General features: G+C 44.7%; 1 protein-coding gene across 1 annotated transcript in view; it reads right to left on the reverse strand.

Annotated features, from left to right (window-relative positions):
- LOC127007181 (uncharacterized) overlaps positions 1-23,535 on the reverse strand; it is a 149,252-nt gene that overhangs the window by 64,790 nt on the left and 60,927 nt on the right. The window contains exon 3 of the mRNA XM_050877895.1: positions 12,438-12,646. Coding sequence (XP_050733852.1) covers positions 12,438-12,646 — 209 coding nt within the window. The remainder of the gene's footprint in view (positions 1-12,437; positions 12,647-23,535) is intronic.

Here is a 23,535-nt window from a genome sequence, read left to right on the forward strand (position 1 = left end):
CGTCCACATCAGCAGTGAGGTTGTTCCACCACACCACCGCTGGATGGAGAAGGCACGTTGGTGGGTGCTGGAGCGGGCCATTGTCACTTCCAGGAGGGAGGCGTTGCTCAGCACCGTTCTCGTGCTGCGCTCAGACCTCCTCCAGGTAGCCCTCAGGTCGGTCAGGTGGGGCACTTGGCCCACTTGTGCCTTGTGTAGCACCTCAGGGCAGCGACGCGGCGACGGTGCTCTAGGCTGTCCAGCTGGTTCGTGGCTGCTCCTGCCCGTCACTCGTGTGGTGGTTGTTGTTGTTGTTGTCGATGTTATTGTTGTCGCTGTCTCTCCCACTGGCTCGGTCGGTGGTGCTGGGTGCCGTTGATGAGGCGTTCTACCCTCCTCTGCACCTTGTCCAGCAGGTTGAGGTGGCAGCGGGCGCTCTATCACTGGACGGACTTGTGCCTTATAGAGGGTGTTCAGGCCTTCAGCGTCAAGGAGGTTCTTCATACGGCGCAGGAGGTTCACCTTCTGGGAGGCTTTGTGCGCCACCTTTTCAAGGTGACGGTCGAACCGCAGCTGAGAGTCCACCTCCACGCCTAGGATGTCGACGCTGGACTGCAGAGGGATGGTGTCGTTCCCGAATCTCAGTCTGCCGTGGAGTTGTCTCGCGTCCTCCCGAGAACGTGATGTTACCATGGCCTGGGTTTTGTCAGGGGCAAACCTGACTTGCCACCTCTTTCCCAAGGCCATTATATCTGCCAACTGTCTGTTGACGGACTCTATCACGTCCTGGGCTTCCTCCCTCTTGTATGTTCTGGAGAGGGTGCAGTCGTCGGCGTAGGCGCTTGCTGCTGGGATGGTTTGCAGGAGGTCGTTAAAGTATATGTTCCACAGAATAGGTCCAAGGACGGTCCCCTGTGCAACCCAGGCCTCCACCAGGAAACTGGTCGAGGTGCTTCCGTTGACTGCTACGCGGAGGCTCCTACCTAACAGGTAGTTTGAGAGCAGGCGCAGCAGGTCCCCCGTGATGCCTAGTTGCTGTAGCTTCGCCGTCAGACCGCGGTGCCAAACGGAGTCGAACGCGCCAGCTATGTCCAGAGCAATCACGAGAGAGGGGTGGCCGTCATCAAGGGCGTCATGCCAGGACTTTGAGAGGAGGAGGAGGAGGTCGGAGGTAGAGCGGCTCTTCCGAAAACCAAACTGCTTCGGTGACTGCAGGTGGTTTTCCTCGAGGAAGGATGTCAATTGCTCCCCGATGATCCTCTCAAATATCTTGCTGATGATTGGGAGGAGTGATATTGGCCTGTAATTGCCTGGCTCAGACCTAGATTTTTCTTGTGTACGGGTGTGACTCTGGCCTCCTTCCACTGTGCAGGCCACACCCCGGTCTCCTCAGATGTCTCCTGACAGCGTCCTCAGAGATTACCACACTCTCTAGTCTTGAGGCGATGAGTTGGGGGAGGGTGGGCTGCTGCCTGTCTGGTTCCTGGGTTGTCATCTTTTGACTGAAATGACAGGCCAGCAGGTCAGCCTTTTCCCGGCTGGTGATGGCCAGGTCTCCGCCAGGTTTCCTCAGGGGCGGGATACGTTCCTGGGGGGTAAGGCCTTGCTGTTCCTTCACCAGCCCCCACCACTGTTTCGGGTCGGTTTGGTTAGAGGACAGCTTTTTCCTCCTGTCGACATCCCACCTTACTTTTGCCCACTTTGCTGTCCTCGTCATATTTTTGCAGGCTCGTCTATCTTGGACCTTATTTTCCTGTGTGGGGTGTCTTTTGTATCGTGTCCAGGCCTTATGTTTCCTTTCGGCTGCAACACGGCACCTGTACCCGAACCAGGGCTGGCCTTTTGGGCTGGTTAAGTAGGTGCGGTGGGGGACGTGTTGCTGCTGGACGGTGTCGAGGACAGTGGTGAAGGCGGAGACGTCATGCTGTGGGTCACCGTTAAGGACTGTGCCCCATGCGGTCGCTGCCAGGGCCTGCCTTGCAGCCGTCCAGTCCGCGGGGTCCCATAGCCAGATGACTCGCTGGTGTTCCTCTTCACGCGCTGGGGCCAGGCTGATGGTGGTGAGTACGGCGTTGTGGTCGGAGCTGCCCACACGGTCTAGGGCAGCACAGCACGTAGTCACTCGTCAGGTCTGTGAGCACAGGGTCTAGGGAGCCTCCACGCTGATGTGTCGAGAACTCGACATGGTTATGCAATCCATGCACCGCTGTGAGCTCGGTGAAGGCCCTCGCCACCAGGTGTTGATTTAGGTCGCTCACAACCATCGCGTACTGACAGCTGTGGGCGGTCATAATGTCGTCCAGGTGCTCTGTGAGGTAGATGAGGGGGGCGTTACCTTGCCACTGTGGCCGGTACATGGCACAGAGTAGCAGAGCGCTCCTGTCCTCGAGAATGATGCGGAGCAACATCATCTCCATATCCAGGGGAGTCTCTGTGGTGAGGGCGTCCACCTGCAGGCCGTTTCGGTGGCAAACAGCAATGCCTCCCCTCTGTCCTGTGTGGCGGTCTCGTCTGGCCCAGTGCGAGTACCCGGGGATCTTATCACAGGTGGTGGCGCACGTGTCGTCCAGGAAGGTCTCCACTGTCACCACTATGTCGATGAGATGCCTGAGAACGAAGGCGTGTACCAGCTCCCCGATGTTAGTCCTAAAGCCTTGTACGTTGGCGGACAAAATCTTGAGGCCGCTGGTGTCTGCATCGCTTTATCGGATCAGCGGAAGGGCTGTGTGCGGGGAATGAGGCCAGGATGAGTAGGATGGGGCGTGCACCGTTTGCTGGTAGGGAGTAAGCTGGGTGATGGGTGGCTGGTGTTCAGACAGGATTGCTCGAAGCAGGCGTTCCTGTTTGGTGTCGGCGGCTCGAGCGTAATGCTGCGATCACACATCTGCGATTTCGCTCTGCGACGGTTGGCGATTTTGAAATGCACGAGATCGTGGGAGCATCGTTATTGTCTCTGCGAGTGTGCCTCTGTTTCAACTCAAAGCAACATGGCGAGGGAGGGTCGCTCGCCTATACGCACACGAGGGCGACAGGCGATGGGACGTCGAGGTGAATCGTACGTGAATGCGCACGACTGTACGCAGATAAGCCCAATTTTGAAAATAAAACCCGTTGCGACGGATCGCGATGAACGCAGGGCCTGGCGACTATGCGCGACCGCCCCTCGTCTAGCCGCTCGACGACGCTCGACGTCGCACGCATGGTCGAGAAAACGTCGAGGGCGCGTCGCTGTACAACTCATAATAGGCGGGCAATATCGCGCTCTCTCTACCATCCATCCCCCACACACCACAAATTATAATATATATATATATATATATATATATATATATATATATATATATATATATATATATATATATATATATATATATATATATATATATCCCGACGTTCTAACGCTAAGGTTATTATTTCGCCTGATCAACCTTATAGGCTTTCAATATGGTAAAATAATCCCCATCTGGCAACGCCAGTTGCTTGTGTCGATTCAGATTTGATAGTCGGTTAGTAACAAACACCCAGTGCTTCAAGTAAGTAGTAGCCCGTGCTACCCTCCCTTGCTGTCGCTGATATATTGCTTTATTGTTTCTTACTCCTAATTTAGAAGTTCTTAACCTGGGGGTCGTGATCTCCTGGGAACAAAGTAAGTTGTTTTGAGGAATATTGGATTTTATTCGTATGGTGTAAGGTCTTCTGCATGTTAAACCGTATCTACAACTTCTGTAATAAACTGTAAGTGGAAAGAGTTTTACAGTCTGTAATAACTTGCTAACAAGCTAATGAAGTAGTCACGAGAAATACAATATAATTTTACTGTGTACTCTAGCTAATAATTTTACTGTGTACAGTCTTGGGAAACAAGTGTTGACACAGTTTCCAAAATGTTTCGGACGCCGCTAGCGAAAGACGGCAACTCTCCAGCAGAGGTTCATTCGAGTTATATAAAACGTATGTGTGTGTCTGTGTGTGTGTGTGTGTGTGTGCAAGGATCAAAGAGTGTGTGTGAGTGTGAGAGAGATATTATTTAAGGATATTTCTTACGAAATTGTAAGCATCAACTGCACGACGATTATGTTTCTTTAAAAAAAAATTGTTATGAATGCTTTTGTTTCCACTAGTGCACGATCTGTAATAAGATTTTCTGCATTCCATTGGCTAAATACTTGCTTGGTTTTGGTCGTCAGTGTGCATTCTGGAGAGAGAGAGAGAGAGAGAGAGAGAGAGAGAGAGAGAGAGAATAGCCTAGTTTTCTTAAATGCATAATAATAACTTAGCATTCGTAAATGCAAAGTAATAGCCTAATGTCATAAGTGCAAACGAATCGCTTTGTATTCATAAATGCAAAATAATAGCTTTGTATTTCAATTCAATTCATAATAGCCTACTAGTTTCGTAAATGCGCCGGCTGGTATGGTCGATGACGTCATTGCATAACATTGTCAAGCGAGAGTTAAATGGTGGTATCATTATATATTTTTAGACCATATTAGAATATTTGTGCACGTTATCAATGTTTTCTTCGTATTTTCTTAACGAGGACGTTGCAGGAATGAATACAACATTTATTCAAATGCATAATAGCGTTGTAAACAACTTAAGCTGTCACTGACTAAATTTGAAGGAAGTGTCAAGAGACATTTTCGTCCGCGAATTAAAAACTTGTTATCAGTGAGCACAACTGACAAATTCATATCTAATAAATTATGGAGAGTGTATATGTAGTGACATATCTGAACATTAGCCTCTTTCCATGCGGTGTATATATTTTAAAGTCGGGGCCGCTGAACGAAACTCAGTGGACAGTGTGTCATCACTTGTGTCCCACGATTGTACACTAGCTTATAATTTTGCATTTTGTTAAACCAGGCTATTATTTTGCATTTAGGAATACTATTCTATTATTTTGTATTCATGAACACTAAGCTATTATTTAGCAGTTAGGAATAATATGCTATTATTATAAATTCATGAATACTAGGCTATTATTTTGCAGGCGGGCAGGGTAGTGGCGTGTGGCAGGACAGTGTGAGTGCGGGCGAACGTCGCTCGCCAACGGTTTTTCACACCCTCCCGCTTGCTCGCTGCCATCTTGCTCTCCGAAGCAGCGTCGTTGCCATACGCACGATGTACAAATTCGCTCGCATACACCGCGACCCCTTGCGTTTGACGAGGGTATGCGAGCGCATACTGCGATAGCCTCTCGCTTAACCGTGCGAATAATCGTGCGATTTGGGCAATATCGCAGACTTCGGCGATCTTTTTGAACATTTCAAAATGTTCGCGCGACGGGCCGGCACCCGCAAGTCGTGCGAACTTTACCGCACGACTATTGCGACTAATTGCAGGGACGTCGCTACGAAGTCGAGCGTATATGCCGATTTCGGAAATTTTCAAAATTCCCAACCGTCGCAGAGCGAAATCGGCATATACGCTCGACATCGTAGCGACGTCCCTGAGTTCGTGCGACTTGTGGGTGCCGGCCCGTCGCGCGAACATTTTTAAATGTTCAAAAAGTTCGCAGAAAGTCTGCGATATTGGCCAAATCGCACGATTATTCGCACGGTTAAGCGAGAGACCATCGCAGTATGCGCTCGCATACCCTCGTCAAACGCAAGGGGTCACGGTATATGCGCGCGTATATGTGAGCGACTTTGTATATCGTGCGTATGGCAGCGACGCTGCTTCGGAAAGCGAGATGGCAGCGACCGAGCGGGAGGGTGTGAAAAACCGTTGGCGTCTTGGCGAGCGACCACTCGTCCGCGTTCACACTGTCCTGCCACACGCCGCTACCCTGCCCGCCTGCAAAATAATAGCCTAGTATTCATGAATTTTTAATAATAGCATATTATTCCTAACTGCTAAATAATAGCCTAGTATTCATGAATGGAAAATAATAGAAGAGTATTCTTAAATGCAAAATAATACCCTAATGTTCATGAATGCAAAACAATAGAATAGTATTCCTAACTGCTAAATAATATCCTAGTATTCATGAATACAAAATAATAGAATAGTATTACTAAATGCAAAATAATAGCCTAGTTTAACAAAAAGCAAAATTATAAGCTAGTGTACACAGTAAAATTATTGGCTAGAGTACACAGTAAAATTATAATGTATTTCTCTTGACTACTTCATTAGCTTATTAGCAAGTTATTACAGATTGTAAAACTCTTTCCACTTACAATTTATTACAGAAGTTGTAGATACGGTATAACATGCAGAAAACCTTACACCATACGAATAAAATTCAATATTCCTCAAAACAACTTACTCGTTCCCAGGAGATCACGACCCCCAGGTTAAGAACTGCTGAGTTAGAGGCAAGAAAAAAAAAAGCAATATCAGCGACAGCAAGGGAGGGTAGCACGGGCTACTACTAGCTTGAAGCACTGGATGTTCGTTACCAACCGACTATCAAATTTGAGTCGACACAAGCAACTGGCGTTGTCAGGAGATAACGACCCCAAGGTTAAGAACTGCTGAATTAGAAGCAAGAAACAATAAAGCAATATCAGCGACAGCAAGGGAGGGTAGCACGGGCTACTACTTACTTGAAGCACTGGGTGTTCGTTATTAACCGACTATCAAATTTGAGTCGACAGAAGAAACTGGCGTTGCCAGATGGGGATTATTTTACCATATTGAAAACCTATTAGGTTGATTAGCCGAAATCATAACCTTAGCGTTAGAGCGTCGGGATATGCAGGGTGCCAAGATTAATTTCTGGTAAGTTAGTTAGTGTGTGTGTATGTGTGTGTCTGTGTGTGTGTGTGTGTGTGTATATACATATATATATATATATATATATATATATATATATATATATATATATATATATATATATATATATATATATATATATATATATATATATATTTTTTTTTTTTTTTTTTTTTACGTCGGCCTATAGCGCCAGTAGGCTTTTTCCGGTGGGGCTTGATGGTCGGCCCAGGCTTCTTCCGGTGGGTCCTGATGGTCAGCCCAGCCGTTCTGGCGCAGGCGAGTGTTTATAGTGGCGCCATCTTGCATTGGCTCATGCTGCCTCCCGGAGCTCATCTTTAATCCTAGAATCTAGAGTTCAGGTTGATAGGTGGTCTTCTGGACAGCATGTGGGTAGTTTTAAGCCACTTGGCGGCGGCTGAAAAATCCCAGCTTGGTGGCACCAGGCAGAGATTGAACTCGCGTCCTCCTGAACGCGGTGGTGTTACTCTGTCGATTCAGCCACCTCCCTATATATATATATATATATATATATATATATATATATATATATATATATATATATATATATATATATATATATATATATATATATATATATATATATATATATATATATATATATATATATATATATATATATATATATATATATATATATATATATATATATATATATATATATATATATATATATATATATATATATATATATATATATATATATATATATATATATATATATATATATATATATATATATCATATATATATATATATATATATATATATATATATATATATATATATATATTTATTGTGTGGTGTGTGGGGGATGGGTGGTAGAGAGAGCGCGATAGTGTTGCCCGCCTATATGGGACGTACAGCGACGTGCCCTCGACGTTTTCTCGACCATGCGTGCGACGTCGAGCGGCTAGACGAGGGGCGGTCGCGCATAGTCGCCAGGCCCTGCGGTCATCGCAAACCGTCGCAACGGGTTTTATTTTCAAAATTGGGCTCCTCTGCGTAAAGTCGCGCGCATTCACGCACGATTCATCTCGACGTCCCCTCGCCTGTCGCCCTCGTGTGCGTATAGGCGAGCGACCCTCCCTCGCCATGTTGCTGTGAGTTGAAACTGGGGCAAATTCCCAGAGACAATGGCGATGCTCCCACGATTTCGTGCATTTTCAAAATCGCCAACCGTCGCAGAGCGAAATCGCAGATGTGTGATCCCACCATAACACTCGTCATCGGTGTGTCCTCGCCGCTGGCAGTACGCACACTCAAGACTTCGCTTTGCCTCTGCCTGCCTCTTAGACACTGGTCAGCGAGGTGCCCACGTCGGCCACAGAAGTCGCAGATGGTCTCAGTGTAGGGTTGTTGTTGTTGTTTTTTTTACGTCTTGGCTTATTGCTCCGGTAGGCTTCTTCCCGGTGGATCCTGATGGTCGGTCCAAGACTTCTTCCCGGTGGGTCCTGATGATTGGCCCAGCCCGTTCTGGCGCAGGCGAGTGTTTATAGTGGCGCCATCTTGCATTGGCTCATGCTGCCCTCCCGGAGCTCATCTTTAATCCTAGAATCTAGAGTCCGGGTTGATAGGTGGTCTTCTGGACAGCATGTGGGTAGTTTTAAGCCACTCGGCGGCGGCTGAAAAATCCCAGCTTGGTGGCACCGGTCGGGGATTGAACCCGCGTCCCCCTGAACGCGGGGCCGTCTTGCTATCTGTTCAGCCACCGCCTACCCATAAGTAGCTTCCAATAAGTTAACTGTGTGGCCGCGCTGACGGTGACTGCCACAAAAGGGTGGTGAGGCCTGAGTCCAGAGAGGTTGGGGGCGATGGTGTGTGTGCCGTGAAGTGTCTCCGCGGTTTTAGTGGTGATGGTGGCGGGGAGGGCGGGAGGGGGGGGAGGATGAGTGGATCGGCCAGGAGAGGGGAGGTTCTGTTGCTGACAGAGGGGGGGCGGGGGGGGGGGGTCTGTGTGGCCTGGGTGTGTGGGTTTGGGTGTGTGTGTGTGTGTGTGTGTGTGTGTGTGTGTGTGTGTGTGTGTGTGTTTTCATGACAATCCGGTGGTTTGTGATACTCTTGAGCTGTGCGGTATAGAGCAATTCCGTGGATCAGTGAGAGGTGGGCTCAGAAAAGCTTGGAAACTGTTGGGTGAGGTCGCGATCCCTTTTTTATCCCCAATACTCTCTGTTTGCTGTGCTGGTACAATTTTTTTTCTCTCGCTCCCTCTTTTTTTCTAGCATGTTGGCCGCCCACCTCTTTTTTTTCCCCTACATGTGTTTCAGTTTGTTGTTTTGTTTTGTTTTCATCCAGGTAGTTCAGGGAAAGTTTACGTTGCTCGGTTCAGTAAAAGTTAGTATCTCGTTTGTTTTTTAGATATGTTAGAAATAATATTTTTTTAGTTTTTATTGAAGTAGATCCTTGGTAAACCCACTGTGGATTGCTTCTCTTTGTGTTCTTACTTTTTTTCCTAATTGTCTTCAAACTTTTATCTATTGTACCTTGATTATCGATTCTCCTTTTTTTGTTGTGTCTGTGTGTGTTTTGTGTCCCGGAGAGCGTTCGTGAGAGTGGCGGGACAGATGTTTGGACTATTCTTGTGGCTCTGAGGGGCTTGCCTCAAAGAGTTGTTCAAAGCCTGGCAGCATCAGCGGGCGAGTCCCTGATGTTAGTGTGGCAACTTGAGGCGGCGAGAGATGACTAAGAAAAATAGGGAGACGGCATATGTGTGGGTGACACGGAAGGGAGAAAATACAAGAAGGGGTTGCGCTCTCTCTCTCTCTCTCTCTCTCTCTCTCTCTCTCTCTCTCTCTCTCTCTCTCTCTCTCTCTCTCTCTCTCTCTCTCTCTCTCTCTCTCTCTCTCTCTCTCTCTCTCTCTCTCTCCTTCAAGTTGGAACAAGAAATAAAATGTTCGATTACGAAATGGGCGGCGTTAAACTCACAAGCGTTCAATGCGTTAAGGACATGGGGGTCAAAATCGCGTCAAACCTCAAATTCTCGCATCGATGCAGCAAATAAAGCGAACATAATGTTGGGCTTCTTTAAAATAAACTTTTTATTCAAGAATAAAAATGTAATACTTCCGCTCTACAATAGTTTAGTCAGACCCCACTTGGAATATGCGGTACAGTTTTGGTCTCCCCACGATGCAAAGGACATTGCTAAATCGGGCAACAAAAATTATCCCTTCCTTGCGCAACAAATCTTACGAAGAAAGGCTTTCCACCCTTAACATGTTCTCTCCTGAGAAACGTCGCCTCCGAGGAAAACTGATCGAATGTTTTGAAATACTTAATGGTTTCACGAATGTAGACAGAACAAAATACGTGTCGAGTGCTTCAGGGTTTGCCACGATTGAGCTACAAAAAAAGTTACTCAGCTTCTCTCTCTCTCTCTCTCTCTCTCTCTCTCTCTCTCTCTCTCTCTCTCTCTCTCTCTCTCTCTCTCTCTCTCTCTCTCTCTCTCTCTCTCTCTCTCTCTCTCTCTCTCTCTCTCTCGTTAATGGATTGAAAAGCGAAAATATAAAGGAAAAGACGATTCCCGTCAAAGAAAACGGAATTTGACCCACTGGCATCGATCCAGAGAGAGAGAGAGAGAGAGAGAGAGAGAGAGAGAGAGAGAGAGAGAGAAGCTGAGTAACTTTTTTTTGTAACTCAATCGTGGCAAACCTTGAAGCACTCGACACGTATTTTTTGTCTTCTTTTATCACCTGTAATAGAGAGGAAGAAATGTTTACAATGAGGTAGACGAAGACAGGAAAAAAACTATTACGACAGACGTGCAGACAGACAGACACGCAGTAAAAAAATGGCAAATGAAAGATAATACGTATCATTCTCCTCCCTAACTCAAAATTAGTTTTGTTGATATTTTTCTGATCCTGAGAAGTTCTTTTATTTGTGTAATTGAGAGTGCAGGAAAGAGGGAAAAGAACGAGAGTGAGAGTGAAGAAAGATACCGAATATGCCTTGTGGAAAGCAGGAGCAGGAGGAGGAGAAAGAAAGGAGAGAAAGAAAGAAGGAGAGAAAAAAAGGAAGGCGCAAGAGATATCATTCATGTGGTGTTGATAATAGTGAAGGAGAGGTGGTGGAAGAAGGGTCAGGAGGACGAGGAAAGAGGATAAGTAGGAAGAGAAAGAAGATTATGAAGTACATGACGGCAGATAATAGAGAAAAAAAAGCGTAAGATAAGAGGATGCAAAAAGAGAAAAGTTGAAGAAACGAGTTGAAGAGGAAGAGGAGGAGGTACTGTAATGAGACAAAAGGGATGAAAAATGGATGGCAAAGTGAATGAGAGTTGGATGAGAAAGTGAATGAAAAGTGATTACAAGTGGATGAAAAAGTGGATGAAAAAGTGGATGAAAAAGAGGATGAAAAAGTGAATGAAAAAGAGGATGAAAAGTAGAAGAAAAGTGGATGAAAAAGTGGATGAAAAATTGATTGAAAAAGTGGATGAAAAAGAGAAAAGTCGGAGAAATACGTGGGAGAGGAAAAGGGGAAGGAGGAGGTGATGCAAAGACGCTATAGGGGGAAGGGTAGAGAGTGGAAGGGGTGAAGCTAATATAAAGTTATTGCCCAGACGCCAAAGGGAGAGATGGAGGAGGAGGAATATTACTGTGCAGTGATATTACAGACAGACCTTGCAAAATAACCTTGGCGCGTGTCATAAGGAAACGTGTGATGTGAGCTGCGAATAGAATACTGATAAAATAATAAAAGAGTAGTAGATTTGACTGATAGACGGATCTTGTTGAAATATTTTTAGGAAGTGGGTTTTTTTACAGCAAGGAAGACACTTCAAAGGCAAGAAAATTAGAAAAATAAATATAAATAAATAAAAAAGCCCGCCATTCAGAATATTACTCCTCACCTATCTAACCCTAATATTCCTTCAGTTTCCCTCAACAAAGAAACACATCAGAATTATAATCCATTTTAATCTTTGTCATTCCTTTTGTCCATATTTACACGCTACATATCACCGATCCTAGAAAGCTTTTTTTGGTTTTATTTGCTTTTGGTTTGGTTTCTCGTTTTGGTTTATTTTGGGGTTGCTGTTGTAGAGTTCCTGGTGTTGTTGTTATTGTCAACGTTGCTGTTACTGCCTTTATAGTTTCTTTCATAAGCAGATCTGGGATATCAGCATCATCACTTTTAGGACGTCACTTTTAGGAAGGAAGCCTTCAATCGTTTGTCAAGTGTACGAAAACGTGTGTGCGTGTTCACTCAACCAGCAGTCCACAGGAATTGAACTTTTGCTGGACTTGCTCTGCCCCGTTTAAGTTTTAATCCAATTAGCTTTCACAGGACGCTGGGATTTATATATTTTTTTGTCCCTGGCGTAAAGAGAGGCAGCAGTACGTGAACAAAGGCCGTATGAAACAAGACCGTTTAAAATAAAATTGTCTGCACATGGTTCGTCTGGAACACTGGACCGGTGATCACGAGGCGAGGGCGGTATCCACTGTATTAAAAGAGTGCGTGTGTGTGTGTGTGTGTGTGTGTGTGTGTGTGTGTGTGTGTGTGTGTGTGTGTGTGTGTGTGTAAGTAAGTAAGTAAGCAAGTAAGCAAGTAAACAAGCAAGCAAGCAAGTGTGTGTGTGTGTGTGTGTGTGTGTGTGTGTGAGTGAGTGAGTGAACAGATGAAAAGGAAGACAGAAATACAGATAGACAGCCGAACACACACACACACACACACACACACACACACACACACACACAGATACTCACCCATAACTGTGAGGTTGACGACAGCCGTGGTGGAGGGGGAGAGCAGGTAGTCCACCCTGCACGTGTACACACCCTGGTCGCGGGCGTGGGCAGGCTCCAGTACAAGCGTGGGCGGCTCCGAGGATGGGATGAAGTGTGCCCGCCCGCCCAGCTCCCCTTCGTCCGCCCACCCGACGCCCGAGGTGAACTCCCCATCCCGGGCGTCATAGCTGTCGGGGATAACACTTTATTGCTCCCGGAAGTCGAGGCCTCGTACCCGCACGCTACTACCCCTTCCCCACTTCCACCACCACCATCACCACCATAGTCCACATCAACAAGCACCATCCATCTCTAAAGGGCTCATACGAGGCTTGAGCTTGCGCCTGACTTGTTAATTATTTCTCAACATCTCGAAAAAACTACTTATAACACCCTTTCCTGATATCTCACCCATTATCATATCACAGCCTCATATTTCAACCCCAAGGTGTACTCTTTACCTTCCCTGTTAGTCTGTAAATATATTTTCAGCTGGACATTTCTATGACAACAAAGTGAAAGGCCAGGTCATGTCAACGATGGTGTATTATAATACTAATGATGATGATGATAATGGTAATGATGATGATGATGATGATGATAATAATAATAATAATAATAATAATAATAATAATAATAATAATAATAATAATAATAATAATAATAACGATAATCATAATAATAATAATCATAACTATTTCCCCCTGACGTCTCGGGGTGAGCCTATAAGAGGCGCCGTGAGAGTTAGGTTAAAAAGTTAATTGTTTGGTTACAAATCTTGGAAAACATTAGAAACATAACATCCTCTTACGTCATAATAATATTATGTTGGAGAGGGTATTGAATTTTGTGAAATTGACAGAGAAAACTATGACCGATTAATAGAATTAATTGACGCCAGAGAAGGAATGCTATATACATCAATCATTTAATCTCATTGAGGTTTCTTCACAGCTTAAAACATAATAATGTGAAGCCCTTGCCACGTCGTTTTGAGACTGTTCTAACATGAAGAACTTGCCCGAGGCGATGAACAAAGTCTTCTTGGAATATCGATGAACTGGAATATAATTTTTTTTATCAAGAGGACCCAGACTTCATCTTCAAGGATTCGCATTTGCTATCCTGAAGTTACCGTTTGACGTTTGACCTCTTGGGACCAAATTTTAAGTCTTTCTAATTATAGATGACTGTGTTGAAATGTGTAGCTCTTTCGTGCTGTTTTACACATGGGAAAACATTGCTGGAAATAGTTTCGCCCGGCGCACTATTTGCAGCTGTTGCCTAGACAATTAAGATGAATTCAAGGCAAATTTTTCACCTCGCCCCGGGACTACACTGCCAGCTTTCCGTCGTGCTTGTTATTGTAATGGGAATAATTATAAACATGTTTCGCTATAATAACCAAAAATTACACAAGTGAACGACGCATCGATATTTGATATTAAAGTTGTTCTTACTTAAGCAAGTCCTCAACATGTCTCGGCAGAATTCAAGAACACGCCAGTTAAATGTGTGGTATTCGACAGCGATATCAGCTTTAGGCGGCGTTGGTTTCACTTAGCATAATAAGCATTTCGTCAAATCCTCCAAAAGAGAGCTCACTTTACCGTAATGATCCGACCATGAATATCACAATGTGTAAGACTGCTTTCTTTTTTTCTGTGCGCGGGGAAAAATTAAAGGGAATGGAGGTTACCAAGCCACGGAAGGGAAGTGCAGTGGTGTGATAGAAATACTTTTAGAACTCTTTAGACGACAGTGACTGAATATTATGTGTGAGTCAAAATCATGTGAGTTTCTTTTGAATTCGCACTGGTAACCGGGTGGAAAGTGTTCATCCATACCAACCTCCCTCACCTCCACTCTGCCTCTCCCACATAAACCTCCTCAAACCCATCCACGACTTCTTCTAGGGTAGGCGGTGGCTGAACTAGTTGCGTACTGGCCCCACATTCACCGCGTGATGGACGACGCGGGTTCGAATCCCCACGCTACCACCTCGGATTTTTCAGTCACCGCCGAGTGGCTTAAAACTACCCACATGCTGTCCTGAAGACCACCCATCAATCCGGAACGAGTTCCGGGGGGCAGCATGAGCCAATGCAAGATGGCGCCACTATAAACACTCGCCTGCGCCAGAACGGGCTGGGCCGACCATCAGGCCCCACCGGGAAGAAGCCTTGGGCCGACCATCAGGCCCCACCGGGAAGATGCCTACTGGCGCAATAGGCAGCGACGTAAAAAAAAAAAAAAAAATGAACTCACTTCGACACACACCGTTTCACTCACACTTATCGTCACCCATATAAACTGTTCCACCTCCACCCATTAAGTCATTCCCAACCGTCACCACAGTCCGATGAATCACCTCACACTTATCTACACACAAGCACCATCCCTCATACACTACTCACCTCCCCCCACCCATTACACATTCCGCCCATTTTTTCACCCCTGCAAAGACCCTCGCCCATACCAAGTACCACCTCACACCTACCTACCGTACATTCTCACACACTACCTCACCTCCCACACACCTCCCCACTCACCACGTCAGCCACACTCTTCATCACACCCTGCAGACTCTTTCATCCCCGCCCCACGCCATAAGTCTCATTCCCAATCAACACACACTCCCTCCCTCCATTATCACATCCCTCCATCCTCCCCGAGACGCCACACCTCGGCCTGAGCCATGCTCCCGGGCGACGCCACACACCGCCTCCACTACCATCAGCCGTCGGGCAGAAAACTAAATCTTATCGGAAGAGCCAACTCGCGGACCCGCAAAAACAATGGCGGAGGAGTCAGTTAGGAGAAAGAAAATTTCCTTCGGAGATGAAAGAAAATGGCTGAAATTGAATATGGGAAGCGAGAGAGAGAGAGAGAGAGAGAGAGAGAGAGAGAGAGAGAGAGAGAGAGAGAGAGAGAATTACATAGAATTACATAGATAACCAGACCAAACAGGCCTTGAGGCCCAAACTAGGTGGTCTGTCCTAAATCTAAGTGACAGTTGTTATGCGGCCACCATGACGTTGAAACTGATCTAGTGAACATTTAGATGGAGGAGATAGCGGTCAAGATTATTCTTAAACGATGCAATCGAGTTACACTGCACCACTGATGGTGGTAATTTGTTCCAATCTCGAACGACAGCATTAGTGAAGAAGAATTTTGTGCAATCTGAATGAACTTGTCTACATTTGAGTTTAGCGCCATTATTTCTCGTTCGCGTCGAATCATCCATCACAAACAGCTTGGTCGAGTCCACGTTGGTAAAACCGTTAATTATTTTAAAGCACTCGATCAGTTTTCCTATTAGGCAGCATTTTTCAAGAGAAAACAGGTTTAGATGTGACAGCCTTTCCTCGTAGGGTTTGTTTCGTAATGAAGGAATGATCTTGGTTGCTCTCTAATTTAACAATGTCTTTCGCATGATGGGGAGACCAAACTTGCACGGCATACTCCAAATGAGGTCTGACGAAACTATTATACAAAGGTAGTATAACATCTTTATTCTTGAATGAAAAATTTCTCTTAATTAAACCCATCATCCTGTTTGCTTTTTTAACGGACTCTTTGCACTGCTGGGAAAACTTGATGTCAGACGCGACGATCTTTGACCGAGTGAACGCTTTTAATTTTAACGCCGCACACTTCATAGTCCTTCTTTATATTTCTAGATCCAACCTGCAGAACCTGGCACTTGTTTATATTAAAAGGCATTGCCCATTTTACTGACCAATCTCATATTTTACGCAAATCTTCTTGTAGGCTCCCCCTGTCACATTCTGTAAGTACCGCATTGCCGATTTTCGTGTCGTCCGCAAATTTAATAACGAAATTATTGAGACCAAGGTCAATGTCGTTGATGTAAATGACGAAGAGAACGGGTCCCAGGACGGACCCTTGGGGGACACCACTAGTGACTGGCATCCACTCAGAGGTTACTCCATTCATTCCAACTCTTTGCTTTCTATTACTTAGCCACTGCTTGATTCATTCGTGAAGCCTGCCCACGATACCTATTTCCTTGATTTTATGAAGAAACTTGTAGTGTGGAACTTTATCAAACGTCTTCTTGAAGTCCAAATAAATAATATCAAGTGATTTAGAAACATCATAGACTGCAAAAAGCTCGTTATAGAACGTTAATAGATTCGACAAACAAGATCTGTTGCTACGGAAACCATGTTGCGAGTCCAGGACTAGCGAACTACACTCTAGGTACTTAACTACTTTATCTCGAATAATTGTCTTATATAATTTACCAATAATTGAAGTTAAGAGAGAGAGAGAGAGAGAGAGCATATATGTGTGTGTGTGATGGAGGTCTTCTCTCTCTCTCTCTCTCTCTCTCTCTCTCTCTCTCTCTCTCTCTCTCTCTCTCTCTCTCTCTCTCTCTCTCTCTCTCTCTCTCTCTCTCTCTCTCTCTCTCTCTCTCTCTCTCTCTCTCTCTCTCTCTCTCTCTCTCTCTCTCTCTCTCTCTCTCTCTTTTCAATGGACCTTACACACCTTTACGTTGTTACTTTTTTTTTGTGTATGAGAGAGAGAGAGAATTACATATAGTTACTAAAATTCTTAGTTTGCCGTCCCCATGGTCCAGACTTGGTGGTCTGTCCTTACCTAAGTGATTTTACATTAATCAGAAGACTCCCAAACGTTGCATTTTCTCAGTAAGTTGTTGATAAGTTGTTGAGTGACGGTCAGGCTTAGATTGAAGGAACTGATCGTATTTTTGACCAGACACTGAGCAGTGGGGAGAAAACATTCCATTCTCCTTTTCTAACGAGTGGTGAAAAAATTGGGTGCCAGTCTGAATTTACTTGTCTACCGGTTTTTTCCCATTGTTCCTCATTATGAGTAATATCAGTCATAAACAATGTTAGTCTGTCTGCATTACATTAATGATTTAAAATTTTAAAACATAATTTCAGTTTTCACTCAGGCGACGTTCGAGTTTCTGTTAAGGGTAGGGTAAAGCCTTTCTTCGTAAGTTTGTTGCGCAGGGAAGGGATCTTTTCGTTGTTTTAAGTTGACTGAACACCTTCTAATTGCAATATCCTTTGCATGGTGGGGGGGAACCAAGAAAAACTTGTCGTACATCAAGTGGGGTCTGACTAAACTGCATGTTGTACAGGAAATGTCCTCTTTTATTCTTAATAGCAAAGTTTCTTTAATGAAGCCCAACATTCTGTTCGCTTTATTTATGCTGTCGATCGATTGCTGTGGGGTGAATTTGACGCGATTTGGCCCCAAGTCTTTGACGCATTGGGCAACTTTGAAGTTTAATTTGTTTCTTCGTATTTTATTCCTCGTTCCGTTCACTGAAGGACTGGCACTTGTCTGCCTGGCAGGGCATCTCTTTATCGGATCACTAAAATTTTGTACAAATCTGGGGGGGCTTTGCTGTCTTCATCAGTGAACCGAGTTGCCAATCTTTGTGTCGTTGTCAAATTTACTAATACAGTTGGGCTTCTGTTGATCCACGTTCCGTGATAAATAATAATGATGTAGGCAAGAGACCAGGCCCTGAACAGGGGACGCCACTAGTGACGTCCGCCCACTCTGAGTCCGTCGATTAGGATCTCTTTGTTGTCTGTTGCTCAACCAATTCGCGATCGATTGGTTGGTTTACCGTCAATACCTAAAATTTTTAATTTAATTTAGTAGTTAGAATTCCTGAGAGAGAAATACTCCCCACCACACACACACATATATGTACACACAAACTGACAAATACACACACAACTACACACACCCCTTCAAAGAATCCCAAATCACCAAAAGTGCAGCTGCGGTCAAGACATCAAAGAAGATTTAACTGCCTTGCTAATCTCTTAATTGACTTTACCTGCTGCCACTCTACATATATGCCTAAACGCGCCCTCTGTTTCGGCAAGCGTCGTGTGACCACACCGGAGGCAAAATCACCGGCGTGAAAAAGTACCGGCATCAAAAATTGCCGAAATAAACGCTCGTGTGACCCGGCCTTTAGCCGTTTCGGTGAAACTTTCACTTGCCTTAGACATTTAAAAATCATTCGACAAAGTACGGCACAAGTCTTTGGTTTCTAAACTACCCTCCTACGGATTCTATCCCTCTCTCTGTACCTTTATCTCCAGTTTCCTTACCGGCCGTTCTGTCTCTGCTGTGGTAGATGGTCACTGTCCCTAAACCTATCAACAGTCGTGTCCCGCAGGGCTTTGTCCTCTCTCCCACTCTCTTCCTGTTATTCATCAATGATCTTCTTTCCACAACAAACTGTCGTATCCACTCATACGCTGCTGACTCTACTCTAAATTATTAAACTTTTTTTCAATAGAAGGCCCTCCCAACAGGAATTACAAGACTCCAGCCTGGAGGCTGCAGAACGCTTAACCTCAGACCTTGCTAACATTTCCGAATGGGGTAAGAGAAACCTCGTCTCCTTCAGTGCCTCAAAAAGTCAATTTTTCCACCTATCAACTCAACACAATCTGAAATCACCTATCCCCTATTCTTCGACAACACTCATCTATCGCCTTCTTCTACACTAAACATCCTCGGTCTATCCTTAACTCAAAATCTTAACTGGAAACTTCACATCTCCTCTCTTACTAAATCAGCTTCCTCCAGGTAAGGCGTTCTGTATCGTCTCTGCCACTTCTACCCCGCACATATGCTATTCATATGTAAAGGCCTTGTCCGCCCTCGTATGGAGTATGCATCTCTCATTTGGAGGGACTCCACACACACAGCTCTCTTGGACAGAGTGGAGTCGAAGGCTCTTCGTCTCATCAACTCGTCTCCTCTTTACTGACAGTCGCTTACCTCTTAAATTCCGCCGCAGTGCTGCATCTTTTTCTATCTTCTATCGATATTTTCGTGCTGACTGCTCTTTTGAACTTGCTAACTACATTCCCACCTCCCGCGGCCCCGCTGCACTCGATTTTCTACTCTTGCTCACCCCTATGCTGTCCAAATCCCTTATGCAAGAGTTAACCAGCACCTTCATTCTTTTATTCCCTCCGCTGGTAAACTCTGGAACAGCATTCCTTTGTCTGTATTTCCTCCTGCGTATGACTTGACCTCTTTTAAGGGAGAAGTGTCAAGACATCTCTTCTCCAGAAATTGACCTCTCATTTGGCATCAATCAGGTCATCGCCCTGTTACTCTTGGTATTCCTCAAGGCAGCACACTAGGCCCCATTCTGTTCCTCATATATTAATGATTTACCAAATATTTCTACAGTTTTTAACACAATTTTATTTGCTGATGACTCAACTCTTTATTTTTCTGGCATAAACCCTGATGCCATCATTGCTACTGCCAATCAAGAACTTTTTAAATTCTTTCAATGGTCAAAAACAAATAGACTGACTGTTAATGCTAATAAAACAAACTACAAACTATTTTCAAACAAAATAGCAAATAACTTACCTACCATGCACTTAAATAATAATGAAATCAACAGAGTTTCGCAGTCAAAGTTTCTTGGAGTTACACATGGTGAGTCGTTAATCATCAGAACCTATATTTCTAACTTGTGCCTCAAAATGTCCAGGTCTGTAGCACTACAACAACAGGCCAGAAGCATTGCCCCTCCTCGAATACTGAAATGTATCTATTAGGCTCATATTTATCCTCACTTGTACTATTGCAACCTAGTATGGGCCACAACATACCCTACACACCTTACATGCCTCAAGATACTACAAAAGAGGATCATAAGAATAATACTCAAAGTGGCTACCTTGCCCACACCTTCCCCTTGTACAAACATACCCAAATCCTGAAGATCCCTGATATTTCCAAAATGTACTTCGCTACTCGCCTGCACCTGGAAATATACACAAACAATAGTGATGATGAACGACCTCACAACTATCTTACCAGGCATCGTCACCTCCTGTGTCCTCCTCCCCATCGTCTTACACTCTTCCAACACTCATTCATGTACCAAAGGTGTCGTGTTTGGAATCTATCCCAAGTAACATTAAGTCTGCTCCCTCACACAGACTTTTCAAACTGAAACTAAAACAATACCTGTTATCTAAATACTAGCTTGAGACTAAAATTAAAAATATGCTTGGGCATATCAGCATCTATGTAAATGTGTGTGTGTGTGTGTGTGTGTGTGTGTGTGTGTGTGTGTGTGTGTGTGTGTGTGTGTGTGTGTGTGTGTTTATGTTTGTGTTTGTGTGTGTGTGTGTGTGTGTGTGTGTGTGTGTGTATGTGTGTGTGTGTGTGTTCAAACTCTTTCGTCTCTCCCTATCAACATTTACCTTTCCTTCCTGCTGGAAGTATGCCTTTGTACAGCCTGTGCCTAAGAAGGGTGACCGTTCCAATCCCTCAAACTACCGCCCTATAGCTTTATTTTCCTGTCTGTCTAAGGCTTTTGAATCAATCCTTAACCGGAAGATTCAAAAGCACCTTTCCACTTCTAACCTTCTATCTGATCGCCAGTATTGGTTCCGCAAAGGGCGTTCTACTGGCGATCTTTTTGCTCTCTTAACTGACTCTTGGTCATCCTCTCTTAGCCGTTTTTCTCTGTTGCGCTAGACATATCGAAAGCCTTCGATAGAGTCTGGCACCAGTCTTTGCTTTCTAAACTGCCCTCATTCGGATTCTATCCCTCTCTCTGTTCCTTTATCTCTAGTTTCTTTTCCGGCCGTTCTATCTCTGCGGTGGTAGCCGGTCACTGTTCTTCCCCTAAACCTATCAACAGTGGTGCTCCACAGGGCTCTGTCCTATCACCCACTCTCTTACTGTTATTCATCAATGATCTTCTTTCCATAACAAACTGTCCTGTCCATTCATACGCCGACGACTCCACTCTGCATTATTCAACTTCTTTCAATAGAAGACCATCACAACAGGAAGTACACGACTCCAGACTGGAGGCTGCAGAACGCTTAACCTCAGACCTTGCTATCATTTCCGATTGGGGCAGAAGGAACCTTGTGTCCTTCAATGCCTCAAAAACTCAGTTTCCCCACCTATCAACTCGACACTATCTTCCAAAAACCTATCCCCTATTCTTCGACAACACTCAGCTATCACCATCTTCAACACTAAACTTCCTCGGTCTATCCTTAACCCAAAATCTCAACTGGAAACTTCACATCTCCTCTCTCGCTAAATCAGCTTCTTCGAGGTTGGGCGTTCTGTATCGTCTCCGCCAGTTCTTCTCCCCCGCGCAGTTGCTATCCATATACAGGGGCCTTGTCCGCCCTCGTATGGAGTATGCATCTCACGTGTGAGGGGGCTCCACTCACATAGCTCTTCTGGACAGAGTGGAGTCTAAGGCTCTTCGTCTCATCAGCTCTCCTCGTCCTACTGATAGTCTTCTACCTCTTAAATTCCGTCGCGATGTTGCCTCTCTTTCTATCTTCTATTGATATTTCCACGCTGATTGCTCTTCTGAACTTGCTAACTGCATGCCTCCCCCCCTCCCGCGGCCCCGCTGCACACGACTTACTACTCATGCTCATCCCTATACTGTCCAAACCCCTTATGCAAGAGTTAACCAGCATCTTCACTCTTTCATCCCTCACGCTGGTAAACTCTGGAACAATCTTCCTTCATCTGTATTTCCTCCTGCCAACGACTTGATCTCTTTCAAGAGAAGGGTATCAGGACACCTCTCCTCCCGAAATTGACCTTTCTTTCGGCCAACTCATTGATTCTTTTTTAGGAGCAGGGAGCAGCGGGCTTTTTTTTATTATTGATTCCTTTTTTGTGTGCCCTTGAGCTGTCTCCTTTGTTGTAAAAAAAAAAAGTTGCTCTTCAATATATTTATTATATTAGATAGCCCATTCAGAGCACTATGCCCATTTTGTATTGATGTATGTATTTTCATTCCTACACTTAATTGTTTTTTCTTCTCTTTTTTATTTCTTATTTAGTTTTATTTAAGATTCTAAGTAAGTTGCCTGAAAAACTTCGGATTGCAAAAAGGCAGATCATGAAGCAGAATACTTCAACAAGGTAAAAATGTAACTGTTACCATGATCAGAAATAAATATTTCAAATATTTATGTTATTGGAGCAGCGCCCAGCGGGCTTTTTTTGTTGATTTTTCATTTTGTACTCTTGGGCTGTCTCCCTTGCTCTAAAAAAAAAAAAAAAGCAAGGGAGCTAAACGGAAGTCCAAGGAAAAAAGAAAATGGAATTAACGTAACTAATACAGCGATCCATGAACTGACTCTGAAAATTTACATTTCCGGGGGAGCTTTGGCAAGAAAAGAGCTTTATTATTTTTCCTTCAATCTCAAATTCCATGGTCACGGACGACAACAACACAGCTTTTATTCCACTGTTATCTCTTTTATTGGTACGGCATTACAGATACGACACAATCACCAAACCTCGCGCAAGAAAAAACACCTCGCATAGACTGAGAGAGCACCGGCTGGATTCATATTATTCGCCTCCCTTCACAGCTTCCTGCCACTGCGTTAACCAGATCATTCAAATCCGTCTTGCTACCTGCTTTATTTAGTCACAAACAGCATCATTGACACCGCTCTAATGAAGAAAGGAGTTTGAGTACTATATAGCTAAATCCCCAGATACCTTTTAGCATCCTCCCTTCAGTTCCTTCCTTCACTTGTATTCAAATTTTTCAACATTTTTTTTTATTTTTTTTTTTTTTTTGGCGCCACAGACACCCCTAGAAGATAAAAAGAGGTCTGCGATTGTGTCCACGTCTTGTTGTTGCGTCGGTGAGGGTGGGGAATAATCCTCGGGACGCCAAAAGTTGCCCACACTGAAAAGCTCTGAGTGGCGAGACAATGTCATTGAGAAAAGCCTGACAGGTGAGGGCGGCCAGGCGGCGTCCCGAGGAACACCATTCCGCCAAGAGTTAAAGGAAGGTAAGGCATAGCAAAACTGAAGAAGATCCATTAAGTGAGGAAAGCTCATACAGGGGAAAAGGGAGAGAGAGGAAGATTCTTGCAAGAAGAAGAGAAGGAGAGGAAAGAGATCCATTGAAAGGAGTAAGAGAGGGAAAGGGTGCGCCCATGGAAGAAAAATACCGGTGAAAGGGAAGGCGCACAGGGGGAGGGAGGAAAGAAACTAAATATAGTGA

Source organism: Eriocheir sinensis, chromosome 34 (genome assembly GCF_024679095.1).
Source record: "Eriocheir sinensis breed Jianghai 21 chromosome 34, ASM2467909v1, whole genome shotgun sequence".
Lineage (NCBI taxonomy): Eukaryota > Metazoa > Arthropoda > Malacostraca > Decapoda > Varunidae > Eriocheir > Eriocheir sinensis.